The sequence below is a fragment of the Stenella coeruleoalba genome (genome assembly GCF_951394435.1).
Source record: "Stenella coeruleoalba genome assembly, chromosome: 1".
NCBI classification, from domain to species: domain Eukaryota; kingdom Metazoa; phylum Chordata; class Mammalia; order Artiodactyla; family Delphinidae; genus Stenella; species Stenella coeruleoalba.
Window position 1 is genome coordinate 161628467 of NC_137169.1, and position 21306 is coordinate 161649772.

The following is a 21306-nucleotide window of genomic DNA, read 5'->3' on the forward strand; positions in this document are numbered from 1 at the left end:
CTCTCCCTCACCCTCAAAGGGACTCCCCAATTCTGGGGAAGCACAGCCACACCCAATCGCCAAAGGACAAAAGAGTGTTGGTCTATGGCTCCACCTGCTGGTGGTGCTGGGAACTGAAGCTGCCAAAAAACGGTCCTGATGAGAAGGAAGCTGAGGATAATTTGAGAGAGATTTGGTCTTTTCTGCTCAGAAAAGACACAAAGACCAATTAAACATATAAGAAGGCTTTAATTTCATCACCATAAACATTATACTCTGATTGCTCACATACAGTATAAAATATTTACTCCACTAAATAAATAAGACATAACATTATTGCAAACGGCACTTAAAGCCCCCGGAGATAAGACCTCCTTAGCCCAGGCAGGGGGTGCTCCTGAGTTTCTGTGCTAGATTCCCCAAGCACAGATATGCCCTGGGGGCTGAGACGGATAAAGGCTCAAGGAGCCACACTCTGTGCTTCTGGTCCCAAAACAGCCCCAGGGAGAGGGCTGTGGAGCCAGTGGGGAAAGGTGGGGTTGGGCAGCTCCTTCATCAGCCCAGTCCTAGAGGGAGCAGAGGGGAGCTGGGGGGGACGGCAGGGCCAAGAGGGGAGGTGAGGCTACGGAGGCTGCTGAGACCTGAAGCCCCACCCTTCACATTTCCCCAGCCCTCCCCGCCTTGGGTAACAGGATTTGGGATATCAGTTGGGGTAAGCAGAGCTTCCAGGCTCAGGGTTAGGCAGTTCTGGGGCCAGACCAATCACTCCAGGAGAAGGAGATTCTGACAATTCTCAGCCCAATAACCAATCGTCTCAGGGGACCTAGTCATTAGGGATCTCATCCTACCCAACCCCTAAACACCTTGATTCCCCTTCTACTTAAATAAATAAGTTAATTATTTAAAAACCTGTGTCCCTGTGATGGCAACACAGGGGCCAACAAGCCAAGTCCTAATAAAATGCAGGGGAGGGGGAACAGGAGAGAGGTGGCGCTGTGGGGCTAGGCAGCTTCCCTTCTCCCCTCGGGACCGCGTCCCCCAATAACTTTCATACTTTCAAATCCTGTAGAGGAGCCGTTTCACATCACAAACTCCCATGCAACAGCGACACTGGGAGAACCTATGGGATAAGAGGCCTTGGTTGTAGGAGACCAGGTGGCTGAGTTTACTCAGCTCCCCAAATCCCTTCTCTGGGTATTTCTCAACCAGGACACTAGCTGTTAACCCTGAGCCTGGGTGATCCCCCGGCAGAGTCCTGCATTCCAGTGCACAGAGTTAATTAAATGCCCTGCCCTTCTTTCCTTGTGGAAGTCCAGACTGAAGCCTGCTGGAGAGCTTCCAGTCAGCCAGCCCTAAAGACTGAGGAGAGGTGGGAGGGAAGAAGCCCCAGTCCCCTACTTGTGCAGCTATACACCTCACTGCCACAGGGCGGCAGCAGAGAGCCACACCACTTTGGCAGCAATAGAAACTGGAAGGCCAGCCCACAGCCCTACCGGGCCAACAGGGGACTGGAATAGGGAGAGCTGGGACCCAGTGAGGCAGGTCCTCCCTCAGTGGGTTGGAAGTACTCTACACAGAGTATTTGGCCAAGTCGCTCTTGTCAAATACCACCTGTGTGACAAAGTAAATGGCAACCAGACCCAGACCTGCAGCCGACACCATATAGGCAGTGACAGACTGGCTGAGCTGAACAATGGAGCCCATAAACAGAGACGGGGCCACCTGGGACAGCAGGAAGGCACTGTCCAGGACGGCAAGGTCCAGGCAGATGCCCCGGCCCGGAACAACCCTGGCCTCCGGTGGCTCGCCCACCACTGCACGCATGGAGACATCGCAGGCAGAGGCCCCGCAGAGTGCAGGTGGAGGAGGGAGCAGGCTGCTGCCTCCAGCACCCGCGTGTCCATTGGGGAAGGGAGATCCGGCCTTAGGGCCCGGCGAGAAGCTGGTCATCAGGCTGTCCTCACTGGTACCACCTCCATCATCTCCGCGGTATTTGGGCAGGAAAACCTGGGGGGAGGGGAACACACAAGGACAGGTATGTACCCAAGCATGGGATCCCCCAACTAGGAGAACAGGCCCTGGCCTTTATCCCAGGGGCTAGAAGAAACCAGGCACGAGGCCTTAATGAAAATCGGGCAGCAGTTCAGAAAACTGAGCAGACCTTGCTTGGTCCGGGTCTAGTGAGGATTCTCCTCAGAAGGCGGGCAGGGGCCAGGAGGGGACATCTGAAACCAGAAGTCTAGGTCTCCTCTAGCCTCTCCTAGAATCAGTAAGTGACAGACAAACTCAGTACTGCAGGTTAGGAAGAGAACAGAACCCCAAGGAAAAGGAAAGACACAGAAGAATGAAGACAGGTGGGCAGAGAGACATGTCAGAGCAGAGGAACAAAGTCCAAAGGTGGGGCCCCAAAGGCCCCAAAGCCCCACACAGATGCTCCTAACCCTCCTCCTTCTGCTCGTACCACCTCACTACTGGGACACCCTTGTCAACCTCCAGAGAGACCAGAGAGAGACGTTCCCTTCCCACTGTGGGTCCCAGGCCCAGGCTATAGTTGCTGCCCTACTGTGAGGTCTGCGGGCCCCAGCCTGGGGCAGCCTAGAGGAAGCGAGGAACAGAAAGAGTCGCCCTCTTCCCGACTCCCATGGTCCAGCTGTGCTGAGGCCGAAGCCTTCTTGTTCCTTCTCACTGTCTGCCTTGGATCAGTGTGACCTGCCCCTGCCCTGCCCGCCATGTCCCAGAGCCTCCCTCCTATCTAAGGACGAGGCCAGAACTCATCTGACCGCTTTTCCAAGGCCCACTAGTGCCTAACACAGAGCTCTCAGGGTCAGCTGCATGAGCGCTGGGAGCCACAGCAGAGCTCAAGCCTGACACCCGGGAATCCCAAGGCTCGTGGTGCAGCCAGAAGTGGACAAAGCAGACGTAGATGGGGTGCGGGGCCAACCATGCCTGGAACCTCACCTCCTGCTGCCACCCCACAAAAGATCAGTGTGGCTGAAGCTTGGAGAGGCCCCTGGGGACAGACGTGTTCTCAGCCTGAAGGGAAGACCACCAGCTCGGCACGTTCCCTGGCACATGCCCAAGCCTGGCTTCTGGACACCAGCCCAACCAGGGCGGGAGAGCGTGGAGGATGATGAAGGTTCTCAATGCACTGACAGGGGACTCGGGGACCAGCTTCCCCCAAACCAAAGCCCCACCTCCACCCCCAACCCAAAGCCCCACCTCCACCCCCACCCCTGCAGCTACCTATTCGCTTAACCAGCCTCGCAGTTACCCCACCCATGTCCTACAAGGGGCAGACTATGTCTTTCCTACAGTCTAGAAGCCAGGCTGCATCTCTTTTTCCTTGGGACGCCCCAACTTCTTGCCCTCTGGGCAGAGCTCTGCACCCAGGGCTGTAGCTCAGTGAGGCCAATGGAGACAACAAAGGTGACCACACAGCCTGGTCAGGAGGCTTCCCAGAGAAGGGGGCCCCTGGAGGGGCTGGTTAGTGTGGGGCTGAGCAGGAAGGAGGCCCCCCAACTTACACAGTGCCCAGGCGAGCGGTGTCAGGCGCATCAGGCTCAGAGATCCGCCATGGGGGCGGGGGGAGGGGACGAGGCAAAGGAGTGAGGCAGGAAAAGAAAAGAGAGAATTAAACAGAAAAGGAAGACAAACCAAAAGAGGGGAAGGGGCGGTAGGGAGCTTTCCCCATCTCTGAGACCAAAGCAAGGTTTGGGTCACTCACAAGGTCCCCCCCTGAATAAGGGAAGGCGTGGCCCACACCAGACCTTTCCCACTCACTGGCTGCTGAAGCCGGGTGCCCCAGAGGTCATCTGATCCAGCCCCCTGCCTCTGCACAGAACAACTCAGCCCTGACTGAGGCCTTCTGCTAGCCTGATTCTTCAGGATTTCCAGAGAAGGATTTCACATTTCCTGCAATCATCCACTTTAAGTGCTTTATAGTCCTGACACCAGGAAGTCATTCCCAGAATCTAATCTACACCCTCCTTCCGCAGCCCAAGTCTCTGGCCCTGGGGCTACAACAGGCTTCCTCTCTGATCAAAGAATTCCTTCTCCAGCTTCTCTTGCCAGACACCGGTCCTGGGCTGGTCAGCTGCCCCTCCACCCCACTCCACTCAGCGGCCAGGGCGAGTACCTGCTTCTCCCGGTGGTAGAGGGACGCTAGCGTGTACGGCAGGATCTGCAGGGCAGAGAAGGTGAACCCAGTGAGGGCAGCTGAAGCGGTCACCACCACCACGCTGCGGGACAGGCACGTGGCGCCGGCAGCCACGGGGAAAGCCACAACGCTGGCCAGATAGACTGCCCGGGTGCCGAATCGCTGCACCAGCCGGTCCATGACCAGAGAGAAGAGCAGGGAGATAGCACACTGCAGGAACAGCCCCAGGCTGCCCATCCGGACCCCTGGAGTGGGGAGGGGGAAGAGGCCATCAGACAGGGGGTAGGGAAAAAGGACCCAATACCATGAGGGGGGAGGGGTGCTCAGAATCAGGAGCCACAGGCACCTGCTGCCCAAGACCTGCTATTTTCCGGAACTGCTCCCCAGCATCCCCCGCCCTGCCCATAGCAACGGGGGTGTAAGTTCTTCCACTTATTTTCCGGAACTGCTCCCCAGCATCCCCTGCCCTGCCCATAGCAACGGGGGTGTAAGTTCTTCCACTACCTCAGGGAATGTGGCCAAAGCCACGGGCTAAGGGCAGAGGAAGATGTTCTAAGGGCTGGCTGTGCTCAGCCTGTCAGGAGAGGTAGAGGGAACACAAAGACATTTCTGCTCCAAGATAGAATTCCAGACGCCTGAGCTGGAAGGGGCTGGCAAGGCGATTTGGAAAGTCAGTAGGGGAGCAAAGGGCACACTGAAGTTCGGGCCAGGCGAACCCAAGGCCCAGCTTCTGGACCTTAAACAAGCCCAGCCTCGTCCTCCATCAAGTTGGGGCAATGCCTGATCAAACTCCCCGATCAGCCCAAGGCCCTGCTGCGACTGCAGCAAAGCCACTCGCTCCTTGAGCAGCTGCACACGCAGGCTGCACACGGGGCCATCGTCCTGATGGGGAAATCGGGGCCCAAGGCACAGCTTCCAGCCCAGGCACAGGCTGTGGGCATCTCCCTGCACCCGAACATCCACGGGAGGGCAGCTCCCACAACAGGGCCCCGGGCTGCCAAAGCCTTACCTTCATCATAGTGTCTCCGGGCCTCGGTGCCTGGCTCAGCCCTGGGCACACCCTGGTATAGCCCCTCGCCCACAAAGTCTGTGTAAAACAGTGTGAAGGTCATGAATGCCATCCAACTGCACAGCTCGGCCACGAAGAGTCGGCGTAGGGTGCGAGGCATGCGGCAACAGAGCTGGTGCAGCCGGGGAAAGAGGGCGCGCAGGTTCCAGAAAGCCAGGCGGGCGTGGCACGGGCAGCAGTGGGGTGGGACAGACGGGACCGACAGCCCTTCCACGGGCTCGGCTGGGCCCAGCGCTGCCTCCTCAGCCACAAACAGTGTGGCTGCCACGCACGTGAGGAAGATGAGGGCGAGCAGGCCGAAGAGGCACTCTTCCTGGGTGCCCAGGTAGGGGGCCAGGGCACTGGCATCCCAGTCGATGGCAGGCAGAAGGTAGCCCAGGCAGCCCCCCAGGCTGATCATGAAGGCGTAGACGGAGAACGCCTGGCGACAGTGGTCTGGGTCCCGGAAGAGGTCAGAGAGGAGGGCCTCCAGCGGCGTGAAGCACACCTGGCCACAGAAGTCCAGCAGCCCCACGCCCAGGATCAGCAGCGCCAGCTCCAGGGGCCTGGTGTCCGGGCACAGCAGCCCCGCCAGCCGGCCGGCCCTCGGGATGAGGAGGAGGCTCAGCAGGACGCCCAGGGACAGGGCCCAGATGAAGGGCCTCCGGCGACCATAGCGCCCACGCCAGTGGTCGCTGGCCGAGCCTAGGAGCGGGACCGAGACCAGACCCAGCACCGGACCGATGCCTGCAAGGAGGGCAAGTAGTATGAGCTGGAGGCTGGGGCCCAGAAGGGGCAGGGGGAAGGGTACCAACTGCCTCGAGAAGGGTGGAAATGATGATGATATCCCATGGAGGGCCCACTGTGTACGGGGGCTGTGCTGAGTACTTCACAGGACCCCAATTTACTGCTCACAACTAGGATCACTGGTGCCCCAACTGACCGGTGATCGCCGTGCACAGGCACGGTTTCAACGGGCAGTCGGACCCCAGAGCCTGTCATCCTGACAGAGCCCCCTCTTCCTGGGAGTCACATGATGGTGACATTTGCCCTCCGTGGCTTTTACAGAATTCGTCCGCAGTTAGGAGCCCAGTCCCTGCCCTAGCGGCAAGAAAGAGCCCTGGCGGTGGGGGCCGAGGGTGGTCCCGACCCTCCTAATCAGCAGCTAAGCTACCGTCCAGCGGCCTAAGTCACCTGACGGCTTATTAGCTTCCATCATCCTCTCTGTGAAATGGGTAACCTCAAAGCGTTGCTGCAGGAATTAAATGAGACCACAGATAGGAATTACAAAGGGCAGTTTCTCCAGTGTCTCCTGTGGGCCATGCATGGCGTAGGGACCAGAGATACAGAGGTCACCAGGGAACGTCCCTGTACCCTTTTGTTTCTCTCAGACCCCCTCAGCCCAGGGTCACCCCCTCCCCAGCCAGGCTGACCCACCAGGCTCAGGGACAGCAGGCAGCCACCTCTGCCTCCAAGCAGCTCTTTGGGCAGAGGCCCTGTCGCCCTACTTCCCCAGGGGACACATATCTGGAGCAGGAGGGAAGGAGGATGTAGGGACTCACCCAGCACCATGGTCATGAACTTCTCCTCTACCCCCACTTCCAACAGCAGGGGTGGCACGTAGGTGATACCCGCAGCCAGGCACACCTCCAGGCCGAAGGTCAGCAGGTTGACCAGCAGGAGCTGGGCTTTCCGATGCCGCAGCAGGCGGCTCACCCCCAGCCTCTGGACCATGATGCGCCAGGCGGGTAGGGCTCCGGCCTGTTCACACACTCCAGGACTGCTCCATCTCAGCCTTGCTCCAGATGCCCAGGCCTCTCCTCCTTGCTGCCACCGACCGCATAGGACTCAGCCAGAAACCCATTTCTGCAGGCCCTCCGTGCAGGTCTAGCTTCTCAGCCATGCTAACCGCCTGTCTGTCGTCGTGGGGTGCCTCAGTGGGGACATAACTCAACACTCAGATCCTAAAAGAGCTGGGACAATCACACACACAGAGATTCCCGTGAATCTGATCTCCAGGATTTGCTCTGAATTCTGAATCTTGTTCACTCCCGGGCTGATGGTGTGGCCCTGCCACCCAGGTGTCACTCCCTACTGGCCAATCAGGAAGTGCATGTTAATACTAGCCTAAGGTTGACATATTCATAAGGTAAATATGATTTTTAAACCTCAGTACACTCCAGAGCCAACTAGATGTCGGTAATTCTCTGTTTTGGAATATCTTTGCAATTGCCCTTGTTTCCTAGTATTGAAGGAAAAAAAAAAAATCAAACCAACTGAATTCCCAGTTCCCGAGGCACTGTTTACCAAGGTGCCCCCTGGAAACCCTCTGCCAGGCCTGGTTTGTTCGCTTTTCTCTCTCTACTTCCCAAAGCTGGGCTGTTCAATTCCCCTTCGTTAAGAGTCACACTTCCTCTTCCATACTACCTGGCCACAAGCCATGCTGCACCATAACTCCACCCCAAGGACGAGGGCAAAGAGGAAGACCAGAGAGGCTGTGGTTCGTCGGGTTGGGTTTTAACCTCTCACTGAAACCACTTAAAAAGCGCTCCCCAGGCTTCCCTGGTGGCGCAGTGGTTGAGAGTCCGCCTGCCGATGCAGGGGACACGGGTTCGTGCCCTGGTCTGGGAAGATCCCACATGCCGCGGAGCGGCTGGGCCTGTGAGCCATGGCCGCTGAGCCTGCGCGTCTGGAGCCTGTGCTGCGCAACGGGAGAGGCCACAACAGTGAGAGGCCCACGTACCGCAAAAAAAAAAAAAAAAAGCGCTCCCCGGGAAGAACCTAGGCCTGAAAACCTCTACCTTGAGTTTCTCTCCATGCTCAACGTCCATGGGGAGGACATATTCCCACACGCGCTGCTCAACTGTCAGGGGACAGTGGGACCGGTCCCAGGTTCCAGCCTCACAGGGGCATGAAACCGCACCACCTGGCGGCCACTGCGATGATGTCAGTGACCCCGGGGCAGACTTCCTCTCTCCTCACCTGGCTCCACTCTCAGCAGACGTCCCCACAGCCCTTCCTGCTAGGCCTCCTGTGCAGACACATCCCACCAGGGGAGTACCCACCCTGGGTCCTCCACCCACAGGCAGTGGGCCTCCAGGTCTTGCTTCCTGACTGTGGCACCCACTGCAGTCCGCTGTTTACAAGTGACCACAAAAGAGGGGAAATCAAGTCAGCTATGCAGAGAAGGTATAGAGGGTGGGGCCTAGTCCCCCAACCTGTCATCCATCCCATGGCGGCGTAGACGGGTGGACAGAGCTTCACGCCACTTATGGCCAGAGTCTGGAGTGCCTTCCCTGGCCTCACCGACTCAACCCCATTGACACTGTTGAAGAGCACTGCTCCTGTGCAAGGTTTACTGCCAAGGGCCTGGGCCCACCCGAGAGCCTTCCTGGAGCACCCTCGGCCCTCACTCATGCCCTCTTCCAATCTCAGCAGCTCATGACTTGGTGCTTCAACTTCTTTTATCGTTTCAAATATCACTAAGCCCCGCAGGGACTTTTGTGTTATGAAGCATGTTGTAGGTTGCTCTCTGAGCTGTGCCACAAAGGAAACAGACGGCCATCAATCCTGGGTAAGATGTGTCCGTTCTGTAACTGCCTTCCAGGGCTTTGCAGCTTATAGACCAAGGAAGGGACTTCAGACAAGGCTAGGCAGCCGCCTCCCCCAAGTTCCACCAAGTCTGGGAGGGCCTTGGAGACTCACCTGCCCTGGGTTTTAAAGGGACCAGGTCCTCCCTGAGTAAACAGACTTTATCAGACGCAGCCTCTCCCACAACATGCACCCAAGCCCTGGTTGCTCCCTGTGGTTTAAATAAATTTGCAGCTCTCCAGCAAACGTTAATCACCCCACCTGACTTACTCCCTCCCTTAATCCAGCTCCCCACTCCCAGCACCAAGCAGGACCTCCACAGCCCACGAGGGAGAAAGGCAAAATCCTCCTACAGCCCAGCGCCTCCCCCGCCCAGCTGCTTCCCCCTCCCAGCCCCTCTCTCCACCCCCAGAGGTGCTTTACCCAGTGACCAGGGGCTGGGCCAGGTAAGGAATTCCTTGAAAGGAGTTGGGTAGGAAGTGGGCGGGCTCCAGCCCTGCTCTGCACCCCTCTCCTCTTAGGTTGCTGAGCCCGTCCTCCCTCTTTTGGGCACTCTCGCCACCACAGACTTGACTCTTCCCAGCCCAGAAGTGCCCGAGAAAAGTCCAAGCCCATAAGAATACTCTCCCTTCCAAAGTCCCCGCTTTCTCCTCCTTACAGCTTCCCCAGTGCCCCAGCCTCCCCCACTGCATCCCCACCCCAGCCCTCACGTGGAAGAAACTACAGAGGACACCCACAGCACAAGCTCAAGTCACCAGCGGCCCCTCCAGGGCCTTCTTCCCAAGGACACAAAGAGAAAAGCCCAGGCCCCAGGGTCCCAGGTTCAGAGGGGAACAGGAAGCAGTTTGTCACACCCACTCCAATCCACAGCCCCAGGGCACACTTCTTCCCAAAGCTTGAAAGTGACAGATCCCCGTTGGGTCCCTCTGTTTCAGGGGCTCCCCCCCCCTCCTCAGGAATACAGATGGGGAAACAGGATCCAACCCTCCCCTCCAGCCTCAGAGATGCTTCTGACTCAGATCCTCCTGCCCCACTGCTCCTGGAGCGCCCGGTCCGGCAAACAGAAGCTCAACCAGAAGAGCCAGCCCCTGAGTGCTCACCTGGTGGCGAGGGGGCGGGAAGAGGAGGGAAGTGGAGGTACCTGAAAGGGGGAGTCTGGCCTAACCTTGTGAAAGCAGCCTTCTAAGGAGGACAAGTCCCTCTCAAGGTCCAAATATCTCCCCCCTTTCCTGGGCCCCCTGATAACGGGACAGCAAGAAAGCTGGAGGAAACCCGAGACTTCTGGGAACCTTTAGGGAGCTCTGCTCCAGGCCATCTTCCCTCACCCTTGGGGGAGCAGAGCTCCAGCCCTGGAGACTGAGAGCCGTGGGCACGTTCGGGGAACCTGCATTTTACCTACCCAGCTCCAGACACCGGGAGACTTCGAGTGCACCCCCAGAGCAGGCTGTAGGCTCCACTGCAACTCTCCAGCACCCACCCTAGCATGAGAAGGGGCCTGGGAAATGCTTACCTACAGGATAGATGGCTGAAAGCAGCCTGGGAGTGGGAGGCGGAAGAGACAGGAAAGACCTAAGCGCCTGCCCCCATCCCCCCACGCACCAAGGAAATTCCAGCCCGACCCCCAGAGGGGGCAGCTCTCCTAAGGGTTCAAAGGTGGTGAGTGGATGGGACAGAGCCTCCCAGGCTGGAATGCCCCACCCCTGCCCACCCCGCTACCTCAGCAGGGAGCACAGGGAAATGAAACTGAGCAACAGGAACAAACTTGGCCTGAACTTTCTCCAGAATTCAAGAGTGGAGGAGGCAGGAGGAAAGGCACCTCCTGGTAGCTCCTCTGGGAAGGGAGTGTCAGAGGGATATATAAAGAGGCCTTTGAGGGCTTTCAAAGGGGCTCCTGCCACCCCTCGCGGCTGAGGTGGAGCTGGGGGAGCAGATTCCCTCCGCTGAAGGACAGAGGTCAGAGGGAGCCGGGCTGGGGGCAGCCCCGCAGTGGGCCAGTGTCAGGCAGCAATTCTATGGCCTCTTTATGCGGGCCAGCGTCCCCACAGCCGGCCAGGCACATCAAACGGCCGCACCCTGACCCCGCGAGCCGACGACCCTGCGTCCTCCCTCCACGCTCACAAAGACTGTGCTCTTTCTCACGCGGCCACTGGGAAGCCCCTCCCTGCAGAGAGGGAAACTGGGGATGGGGTAGGCCAGCCACGAGGAATAATGACTCAGCTGCAGAAAGGGGTGGGGTCACTCCAGGCCAATCTCCCTAACGCACACCCCAGCCCGGGCCATCTGGCCCAGGCCAGGACTGCAGGTGGGGAGAAGCCCACAGGTAGAGGACGTGAGACTGCACGGGAAGGGGGACCCCTGTTCCTCCACAGCGGGCTGGACCCCAGAATCTCATTCCAAGTTGTGCTCTCCCAGATCCTCTAGGTTGGGGGCACAGAAGAAGTCCTAGGGGACCAGTGCCCTTGGTCTTACCTCGTAAAACCCAGCATATGGCACTCCCAAAATGAGCTCTGCCCTCACGGCAGGTCCACAGGAGTCTTGGGACAGCCCAGAAAGAGCCTGCGCTGGCCAGACAGCAGACTGGAGATGAACATCCTTGTGAGGCAATGAGCTCTCCACCGTGACAGACCCCCTCGTCAGGGATGCTGAGCTGTGGGAATTTCTGCCTGGGCAGCTAGGGAGAGGGGGACACAGGACTAGTCTAAGCACGGCTTCCATGCCTTCCAACACATATTTAGTCTTTGTTTCTCTGAGCTCAAACGCGTACATCCAAAGAAGCAAGGGTCTGCTCCCCCCAAGCCTACCCTACCGAAGGCAACAGTGATTTGCACGAGGAGCGAAGACCCACAACCTCCCAGTGCTCCCACAGACACCTGAGAACCCCACTCAGAGTGCAACCTCTCCACCCCGACATCAGCAGAGAGGAGGCCCCACCCCCATCCAGACTTGCTCCCTAGCTCCTGCCTCCCCAGGGCCCAGAGGCCAGGGATTTAGAGTCCGCCCTGCGGCGCTGCCTTTTCTTCCCTCGGACTGGAAGGCTTCTGCTTAGCAGCTTGTCAGAGAGAGTGAGGGGCCGGCAGGCCGGGACACAAAGGGGGATTAGGGAGAAACCTCTCGGCCTGCAGAGTAATCCATCAAACTCCCTCCCGGCTGCCAGCACCGGCCCCTTCCCGCTCGATTCCCCTTCCAGCTGCTGCGGGCCCCCACCCCCTCCAGCTCCCGAGCCCCGCCACACTGGGCAGCAAAGAGAATCCCAGTCCCTGGGGGCGCAGAGGGGGCACCCTGCAGACACTGGGAAAAGGGCAACGGCTCCCTCCCCCCGCTCACCCCCAATGTATGAAAACCCAACAGGTGGCAGTGGCTTGGAGGGAAGTTGCTTTTGTTGCCCCGTCTGAGAGCCCCAGCACAGCTTCTGAAAGGAAACACATGCCAGAGGAGGTTGGGGGAAGGGGAGGGGAAAGGACAGCGGGCAGTCCCTGGAGCCTGCTCTGATCTCCCCTCCCCTCTCCAGTCCAGCGACAGGAATTCTGGGGCTGGCCTGACCCTCACCTTGGCTGGTCTAGGCGAAGCACCCCTCCCAGAATCACGTGGCCACCCCCTGCGGGTGGTCAAAACAGACACACATCTGACTCCAGGCAACTGTGTCTCCCAATCAGACTTCCTTTCCGCAAACAGCTACGACCCAAGGTCACTCGGGGTCACCTTGACCAAGTGCCCTCCAAACCAAGACAATCCGTATTCTTCAACCTGGAGCTCTCTCCCACCCCAGGTGTCACAGGCCTCTGAGCCCAGACATTCCCGAACCCAGTGCATTCTATAGGGTGACCGAGGCCTGGCATGGGTTCGCGTGCCATCTCCGTATGTCACTGTAGCTATGTGACCTTGTTAACTGACCTCCCTAAACCTCAGTTTCCTCATCTGCACTTACTAACAGCAGCTAACACTGAGGTTTACTGCATGCTAGGCCCTCTTCCAAGCGTTTTAATCTTCCAACCGCCTGACGAGGCGGGTACGATGAGTATACCCATTTGACAGGCGAGGCAACTTAGCTTAATACCACCAACTTCCCAGTCGTGTAGTGTGTTTGGAGGAAGTATGTGGAAGTTTCTGGCAACCACTTCTTCAGTTGTCTGGGCTTCCTCAGCCGAGAAACTTGGGAGGGGGTTTCTCATTCCCAACAGGAGCAGCAGAGGTCGGAGGGGGACCAACACTGATCCTCTTCTCAGCTTCCATCCCCCTCACCCACGTGCCTCCCACCTGGGCACCAGTGCCTCTTTCAGCCCCCAAAGGCAAGAGGAATGCCAGGAATGTAAATGCGTCCCCAGGTGCTGGCCCGGCAGGTGAGCAGAGGTCGCTCAGCAGACCTGCCTGGTGCTGGAGGCTGCAAAGGGAAAGGAAAGGCGGGATAAACAACCCCAGTGAGGAGACAGGGTGGTTCCCAGCCACAGGGAAAATAATCACGGCGGCTGACACCTGCTAACCGTCCAGAAGGTGTCTGCATGTACCTGCCAAACCTTCTCTAATTCATACCATTTGTACAATCCTACAAATTATTGAATATTCCTATTTCACAAGGATGAAAATGGAGTCTCAGAAATTCATTAACACACCCAACGCTGCACAGGTAAAAAGGGCTGAATGGAAAATTCAAACCATTCGAAAATTCTAGAAAGTGCACTGAAGTAGGAGCCTGGACAGTGTAGTCCAGTTTCAGCAACTCTTATAACCGTGTAGCCTAGAATAAGCCACTCTACCTCTCTGGGACTCAGCTCCTGCACCTGTAAAATGAGAGCTAGTCTAGATGCTGTCAGGTTCTTTACAACCGTGCAGCTTTGTGACCTCACACCCACGCCCCCAGCCCCAGGCAGGGCGCTCACCAGGGACAGGTGCCCACTGAGTGCTCACTGACAAGGCCACATGGCACTGGTGGGGAGGGGGCGCGGTTATAGCCTTCCACCAATGAGAGCCAAGGAGAACCAGGTAGAGAAGGGCTCCCCAGCTGCACTTACCCCATCCTTTACCTGCCTACACATTGCTCCAGTACAACAGAGTGCCAAGGGTCAGCGGTCACCTGAAACTGATCCGAGTAACCAAGACATCTGGGGGCAGAATTGCCCTCTTCCCTACTCCTTCCCAGAGCTGGACTCTGTTCCTGGCAGAAATCAGTAACTAAATTCTTTCTCTACTTGGGCCACAATAAACACTCTCCTACAAGGTGGGGGTATGGTACCAAGAAATCCCTTGGCCCAGGGTGGGGGCAGAGGAACGCAGGAGAAGAATGGGGAGCTTGGCACGTTCAGGCCACTGGGAAGTTCCCCCCGCCCCTTGCTCCCTATAGCTCCTGCAAAGTGAAACCTGAACAGCCTCCCTCCTAGTGAACTTGAACTTTGCCAGTCAGCGAGACCAGGCAGCTCTCCCCAGCCATGCACATCCTTGTCCCCTCCCTGCTGCCTGGCCTCCCTTAGAAGGCGACGGATACAGGAAGGAGGCCAGGCTCTCTCAGCGCTGCTATCCTAAGGTTTGTGACCAGCCCCATTTATCATCAGAGGGTTCTGGGCCGGACTCAGTCCTAGGGATGTGTTCTCCAAAACAGTCCACCCAGTGGTGAGCAGGGCATGAGGGGCCTCCAAAAAAGATGTGGTTTTTTGTCGTTGTTAAAGAGCCCTACTTTGCCCACCCTTGAAGAGAGTGTACCTCAGTGCATTACAATCTCACCTTCCCCAGAGAATTGTCAAAGAGACTAAAGCCTACCAACCCACCGCTACTGAGCTCCGGGCGTGTGCAAGCCCGCTGTGAAGGGGCTGGGGATTCAGAAACAACAGACTTCAGCGCCTTCAGAAGAAGGGCCGAGGTGCAGCCAGAGCACCATGAGGTGGCGCAGGGGCTGAGACCCAAGTCCTTACAGTGGGACATCTTCAGTGCCTCCAGAGCTTCCTAGAGGAGGCTGAGCCGTGAGAGACCAGTAGGTAGGAACTATGCAAAGGGTAGATGTCTGCAAAACACAGCTGCTGGAGCCTGGGATTTCTATATGCACCCACCTCTCCTTTTAGCCCCTCCCCAGTCAGGGGTGGTGCAAGGAATACCAGACCCCAAATCATGAGACATGGGCCCAAGACGGGGCTATTCATCAGCACTGGGCCTATTTTTGCTTTCAAAGTACTCATCAGTTCCAGTGACCTCCCCTGGACCTCCTCTCCCTTTCACCTGAACCCTGTCCAGCTCAAGTCCTCCACCTCCTCCAGGGCTGCCTGGACCTCGAGCTGTCAAGGAGTCCTTTCTCCCAAACCTTGACTAGTCTTCAACCTCCTTCTTGCTGGCTCATCCCAGCTTCCCAGAGACAGTGATCTCCAGAATTAACAATGAAGGGGAAAGGAACAAACTTGTACTGAGCACCTGGTCTATGCAGGCTCCTTGCTAAATATGGCGATCTCATTTAATCCTCACCATGACTTTGCAAGGTGAATATTATCATCTACATTTTACAGACACAGAAACCAAGGCCAACAGGTGAGGTATAGGCCTGTCTCCAACATCGGACACAAGAAGCCCCACAAGTCGTTCAGGGTCAGTGACAAAACTGTGGACTTCTTCCCATGGAGGAGGAAACACAGACCACGTAGCAGAAAAAGGGATTAAACAGGAAGTTCTGGCCAGACATCAGGACCATCCCGTGATGGCTCTGTCACCAGCCCCTGCCCCCAAGCAGGGACACTTAATACACTGGACAAAGCTCCACACTCCAGCTCTATTTGCTAGGAGTCAAGTGGCATCAGCGTTCAAGACACTGGGCCTGGTACCAACTGGTCCAGCCTCCACCCTTGCTATCCAACAAACAGGGCCACTGACTGTTCACAGAAAGCCAGGCTGGGTTTTTCTTCTTGACACCAGAAAGCAGTGTCAAGATACTGTATCCCAAGGGTTGTGGGGGGGTGGGGAGGACAGAGCAGAACACTCCCTCCCTCTCATACAACTTCTCCAAAAATCAGAACAAATAACCTTTTCTGCATAGAAGGCACTCAGCCTTGCAGGGTATATATTCACCTCCATCACTTCACGGCACTTTCTTCCGTCTTGAGGGAACAGGCAGGGCAGGGCTTTCTGGACTGATTAAAAAACAAACCACACACAGTATTGACAGGGGAGAGACCAGGACATCAAGTCCTTGTGTGTTCTTTGCACCAGAGCACAAGTTCAACTGCAAATGTGTCATTCACAGTTTATGTACAGTTGTATATGGTATCATTCCCTTGCTAAGAAACTTTGGTTCCTGAGTGTAAGCCACAATGATTGCCTCCATTGTTACCGAATGACAGCAGCTGACATTTATCAAGCTCTTTTTACTTGCAGCTGCTGGGCTCAGAGCTTTAATCAGCTCGTTGAAGCCTCACAATACTGCCAGGCAGGTACTGTTATCCTCATTTTACAGAGGAGGAAGTTGAAGCACAGAGAGGTGAAGTAACTTGTGCAAGAGGAAATGGGATTCAGACCCAGGCATCTGAGTGCTAGAGGCCAGTCTCAATGAGTCATACCTACTCCCCGAAGTCCAGGAGGCCTTGGTCCCAAAGAAACAAAGGTCTACAGGAGAATCCAAGAACAGATGCCCAGGCTGTGCTGCTGTCCACTGGGTCACAGGTGTAGATACAGTAGATATAGTTAATACCAGCTAATATTTACTGAGCGCTTGTTACCTATCAGGCACACAGTCCAGTGCTCTATATGTATGGTTTAATAAAGCTATAGTGTTTCTTTTACGTTTTAGATATATATAATTATATATTTACATATATATTTGTTCTATTTATTATTTAATAAGTAACAAAGCTACAGAGTAGATATTATCATTATTACTATCAACCCCATTTTGCAGCCAGGGATACTGAGACTTAAGAGAGGTTAAGTAACGTGCCCTTTGTCCCACAGCCAGTTTGGAGCAGCCAGGATACAAACACCTGACAGTCTGGGTTGTTATCCATAATGCTGTGTTATCAGGCTCCAATGGTCCAGATGATAGAGCTTAATTTCACTTTTGGAGTCCTGAAACGATCCCTGCCTCTCTGACTCCAGAGCCCTACCCAGGCTGAGAGAGGGGAATCCATGCCATCCTCCCACCACCCAGTGGCCTGGAGGTACCTCACTGGGCCACCAAGGATCACTGTCCAGCTCCTCCTTCGGGACACCTCAGAGCCAGGAGGAACAGGCGAGTTCACTATACACCCCGTGAGTACGAAGGAAAACTCCCCCCACCCCGCCCCAGTCACATCTCCACTAAGGTGGGGCCTGAATGTCCACAGCTGTACGTTCACCCACAACTGTATCTGTACCTTCAGATTCATCCTGCTGACTCGAGCTCCATTTTTCTGAGCACTTTTAGAACAACAGAGTCCCAGCTCCAGACAAGCTTGTGGGGAGGAGATAAGGGAGGAATGAGAGGATGAGACCCATCCAACAAAAAGGACTGTGACCTCAAATAACTTTGTATTCACACCCTAGAAGTTGCTCTGTAGGGAAGCCTGAGGAAATCGTCAGCCTACGCTTCCTGGCCCTGCCCTCCCCACCCCCATATGCCAGCCTGTTCCCCAGGCCTTGGGCAGGTGAGTCCAACACCAAGGCTGTCCTGCTCTGAAGTGCTACGTGCATCATGAAAGGCAGCCAGAAGCCCCCAGGGCCTCACCCCAACCCCTGAGCAACGCCTTCAGGAGCCCAGCAAGGGTCACTCTAGGCCCCGGTCCACTGGCTGTGCCCGGCTGCAGACTCCAGGGCAGCAAGACAGCAGCTGGGCTATTCTTAGTCCCTGCTCCACTGGGATCGGGTCCGTGTAACAGCTGAAGGGCAAGTCCTCAGCAGGTACCCACCATGCCAAACCCCTCCCTACCCTCCACTCTGGCCCCTTGGGAAAAAAGAAAGGGGAAGGTGTGGCCCTGGGGAGCGGGGGAAAGCTGAGCAGGTCAAGGGTGTCTGTCAGGAAGAGGAAACTGATTCAGAGGTCAAGGGCAAGATCAACTGACAGGGCTGCAGCGCCTGGGGAGAACAGGAGACTACAGGAAGGACTGACCCTCACTCAGGAGCAACCCTGCGGGTCCCTGGGGCCCTCTCCAGCAGGCCTGCCATGCGTAAGCCCAGAGCCCTGAGAAGCTGTAGTGGGTGCCCAGATATCACCTCATCACACCTGTCTGCTGATCTCAGGATTCTCACCATCCCTACCTGAGCCCGGGAGGCAAGGATAAAGACACCCTCTCTTTTTCCTCCTCCCATGAGGAATAACCGAGGCGCAGGACGGGGCACACACTCCAGCCCAACTCTCTGCCCAGAGCCAAGCCCCAAGACTAACGTCCGAAAGGGCTCAGCCACCTTTCCCTCCTTAATAACCCCTCACTCCTCCCCAAGCAAGTTGGCCCGCGCCCGAGCACCCCGCGTCGTCCCGACCGCCGACCGCTTTCCCGGCTCCCAGGTCCCGGACTGTGCGCGCCACGGTGACTCATCCTGCCCCTTTCCGGTGAAGCCGAGACAAGGGAAGAAAATAAATGCAACTTTCCAAAGAAAACTCTGACGCGGGAGGCGGCAACAGGAGCGAGCGGCCGCTGTGCCCGCCGTCTGCCCGGCCCGGGGCTCCGGGGAGGCGCCTCTCCCCGCCCACCCCGCTGCCCGGCCCGGGACGCGGGGGACCCGGCGCCTCCAGCCCGGCCCGCCTCCGCGGAGACCCGAGCACCCCGCAGCCGGCCCGGTGCAGGAAGAGGGGGCGCGCCTGGGCGCCCGCAGCCCCGTCAGCTCCCCTGGGACTCACGGGGCTGGACGCGCGGGTCCGGGACAGCCACGGCGCGGCCCCCTCCCGCGGGGCGCAAAACACGCGACACCACGGAGCTCGGCCGCGCAGCGCCCCTCCCCTTCCCGCGCCGGGACCCCCTCCCCGCGGAGAAGGGCGGGCGCGCCCCTACCTGGCCGAGGCGCGCGGCTGTCACCCGGGGCCCGCGCGTGCGAGCTCGCCCCCCCCCCGCCTCCCCCCACGCGCGCCAGCGGGCGGCTTTTAAATCTCCAGGTTACTCCGCGGGGGGAGAGAGCATGCGCGCTGGGGCGGCCAGGAGGGGGCGGGGCGAGGCGGGACGGAGGTGGGGGTGCTGGGAGGGGGTATGGAGGGGTGGGGCTGGTACCCAAGGGAAGAAAGCGGGAGGTCTCCAAGCTGTCTTTGTAGCCGCGACCGCGACGGGCAGCCTCCAAGTGGCTCCCAGACTGCCCTATCATTACCTAGGGCAGTGCGCCGCCCCCTCGCCACCAAAACATTTAGGTGAAAGCTGCCCGGCTCCGCGGGGCGCCTCTCCTCCCCTGAGCCAGTCTGCGACCATTACCCCCACGCGCTATTCCGGCCATCCCCCTGTCCCCGGTCCGAGCAGCACCCCACCCATCCAGGACCAGCCTTGAAAGGAGATGTCACATTCTCCCGGAGTTACTCTTCCTACTGTTTGCTGTTCTCTGAGGCATAAAGAGCTTCCTGATAGCTAACTCAGCCCTTCTTCCTGAAGTTAAAAGCCAAATTTCAATTTTTTTTTCCTTAAGGGTGTGTATGGGGAAAGGAGGTGATACACTGACAGTAAAATGTTCCCTTTGTCAGCTGTTGAGCAAGGTCCCAAAAGATACCTGTTTCCAGAATGCCTTGACAAGAGTGAACAATGCAAGTGGGAGATCACTGGGGGCCCAGGCTGGCCTTGGGGTGGGAGGCCCAGCTGTGTCTTTCTTCCTCCGTGGAGTTTTATTAGCGTGGAGAGAACTCCAATTTTTGTGCATTGTTGACTTGAATGCTACAAAAATCGGAGGAAGATGGCTTTGAAGGGGAGGACCTCGTTGACTGGAGCCATGGACTGCGCACTGGGGCACTGAGCTCCAGTGCTGGCCCTGCCACCAACCGGCTGTGATGTTGGGCAAGTCCCTCCCATATTCTGAACCTTGGTAAGAAGGACTTGGCCAGAGGGTCTCTAAGGGCACCTCCAACTGGAGGCAGAGAAGAATGGGAAATCTAGAAAGGAGGGGGGAATAGTGGAGCCCTGGTGGCCGTGGGGAAGAGAGAGTGGGTGCAGGAGAGAGCAGAGGGAGAAAAACCAAGAATCTACCTTCTGGGTCACTGAATAAGTTTAACTTGAGAACGGTCTCAGCATTGCGTCTTTGGGCACACTCGCCCCCCCACCTGCCAGCAGGTGACCCTCCAGTGCCCCAGTGGCTTTCCAAAGCCTTTGGCACACCCATTTGTGGACAGCAGAGAGACTTGGGTGGAGTCCTGGGTCCCTGAGCTGGTGTCTCCTTTGCCCCAGGAAAGGGGGCAGGAGTCAGAGGGAATTCCAGGTCAGCTGGAAAATTACTGAGCCAGGAGAGAGTGGATGGTGGTATTTTCCAGGCTTGGGGAAGGAGCACTGGGGGAGCAGGCGGGAGTTGTCCCACCTCAGAGGAATAGGAACCCTCCCTCCCACACGAGGAAAGGGGAGCAGGGCTTGGGAGAGTGAGCACACAGCCTACTGTGAGATACTGGACTCCACCCAGCGGGTCTGGCCACCTGAATAAGAAGTGCCAGGGCTCAGCCACCTTTCCCTCCTTAATAACTCCTCACTCCTCCCCAAGCAAGTTGGCCTGCGCCCGAGAACCCCGCGTCGTCCTGGCCGGCCACCGACCCCTTTCCTGGCTCACCCCTCCCTAATGCAGGTGACCCTTCTTTACCAAGCCAGTTGGATGTAGTCTCCAGGCCCCACCCAGCACAGGGTGCTGTAGGGGCTTCTGTTGGGAAGATGCTCCCTCCCCTTTTTCTGCTGGTGTAGCCTCATGTAATAATAGCTAACTTTTACTGATTGTGCCAGGCACTGTTCTAAATGCATCTCATGTATTAACTCATTCAATCCTTGTGACAACTCAAGAGATGGGTACCATTTTCAGATAAAGAAACTGAAGCAATCCCTCAGTCCAGTTACTACGACTACCACCATTACTGCTACTACTAATACAGACACACACACACTCACACACACAGAGTCTCTGGGCCCCAGAAACAAGGCAGAGGCAGCAATCCCTCATCTATCCTGACCAGTGACTTCCAAGCCTTAATGAGAGTCCTAACACCCAAACTACTCCCCACAATGCTGGGTCGTTCTGGATTAGTAACAGCTTCTCTGGGTTTCAGTTCCCCACTAAGTCAGCTGTAGGAAAACCACCACGTCCCTTTCCCTTCATCCCCGCTCCCTCCCCCACCACACAACGCACACCCTACTCCCTAGCCACTTCCCATTTATAGGAAATGGGGGATGACGTGAGGAGCAAGGGCATCCTTGGGGAACTGCTAATAGTCTGGCTGGATATTGGAGAAACCAAAGATGCCGGCAAAAATGCATTAGCAGCTTCTGCTCCGACCCCCACCCATAGCCCCTTCCCATTATCCTTGGGCTCAGAGCGAGCATCGTCTTCTTTCTACCGAGATAAGATACCCATCTGGGGCTGGGTAGCCTGGAAAAAGCCTGAGAAGCCATGAAGAACCTGGAGTTCCCTTGATGTTTCCTCCTCCTCT

The 21306-nt window shown here is 57.1% G+C and overlaps 1 protein-coding gene across 2 annotated transcripts; it reads right to left on the reverse strand.

Moving 5' to 3' along the window:
- Positions 1-247: 247 nt before the first annotated feature.
- Positions 248-18760, reverse strand: SLC45A3 (solute carrier family 45 member 3). Of its 2 annotated transcripts, XM_079928170.1 has the most exons (5): positions 18704-18760; positions 6746-7156; positions 5145-5930; positions 4115-4380; positions 248-1986 (listed from the first exon to the last, which is right to left on the reverse strand). In XM_079928170.1, exons 2-5 carry the CDS (start codon positions 6915-6917, stop codon positions 1549-1551), a joined length of 1662 nt encoding a protein of 553 aa, XP_079784296.1. In that variant the 5' UTR covers positions 6918-7156; positions 18704-18760; the 3' UTR covers positions 248-1548. The 2 variants fall into 2 exon arrangements, with proteins under 2 accessions (XP_079784296.1, XP_079784297.1); XM_079928171.1 differs by lacking the exon at positions 18704-18760 and having other exon boundaries at positions 6746-7606.
- Positions 18761-21306: the final 2546 nt, after the last annotated feature.

Bases quoted from the DNA above. Each gene is read 5' to 3' on its own strand.
- SLC45A3 (XM_079928170.1), bottom strand. From the start codon at position 6,917: ATGGTCCAGAGGCTGGGGGTGAGCCGCCTGCTGCGGCATCGGAAAGCC. The intron at 5,931-6,745 runs GTGAGTCCCTAC...CCCTCCTTGCAG, and splicing joins GTTCATGACCATGGTGCTGG to GCATCGGTCCGGTGCTGGGT. The intron at 4,381-5,144 runs GTAAGGCTTTGG...TCCCCACTCCAG, and splicing joins CCGGAGACACTATGATGAAG to GGGTCCGGATGGGCAGCCTG.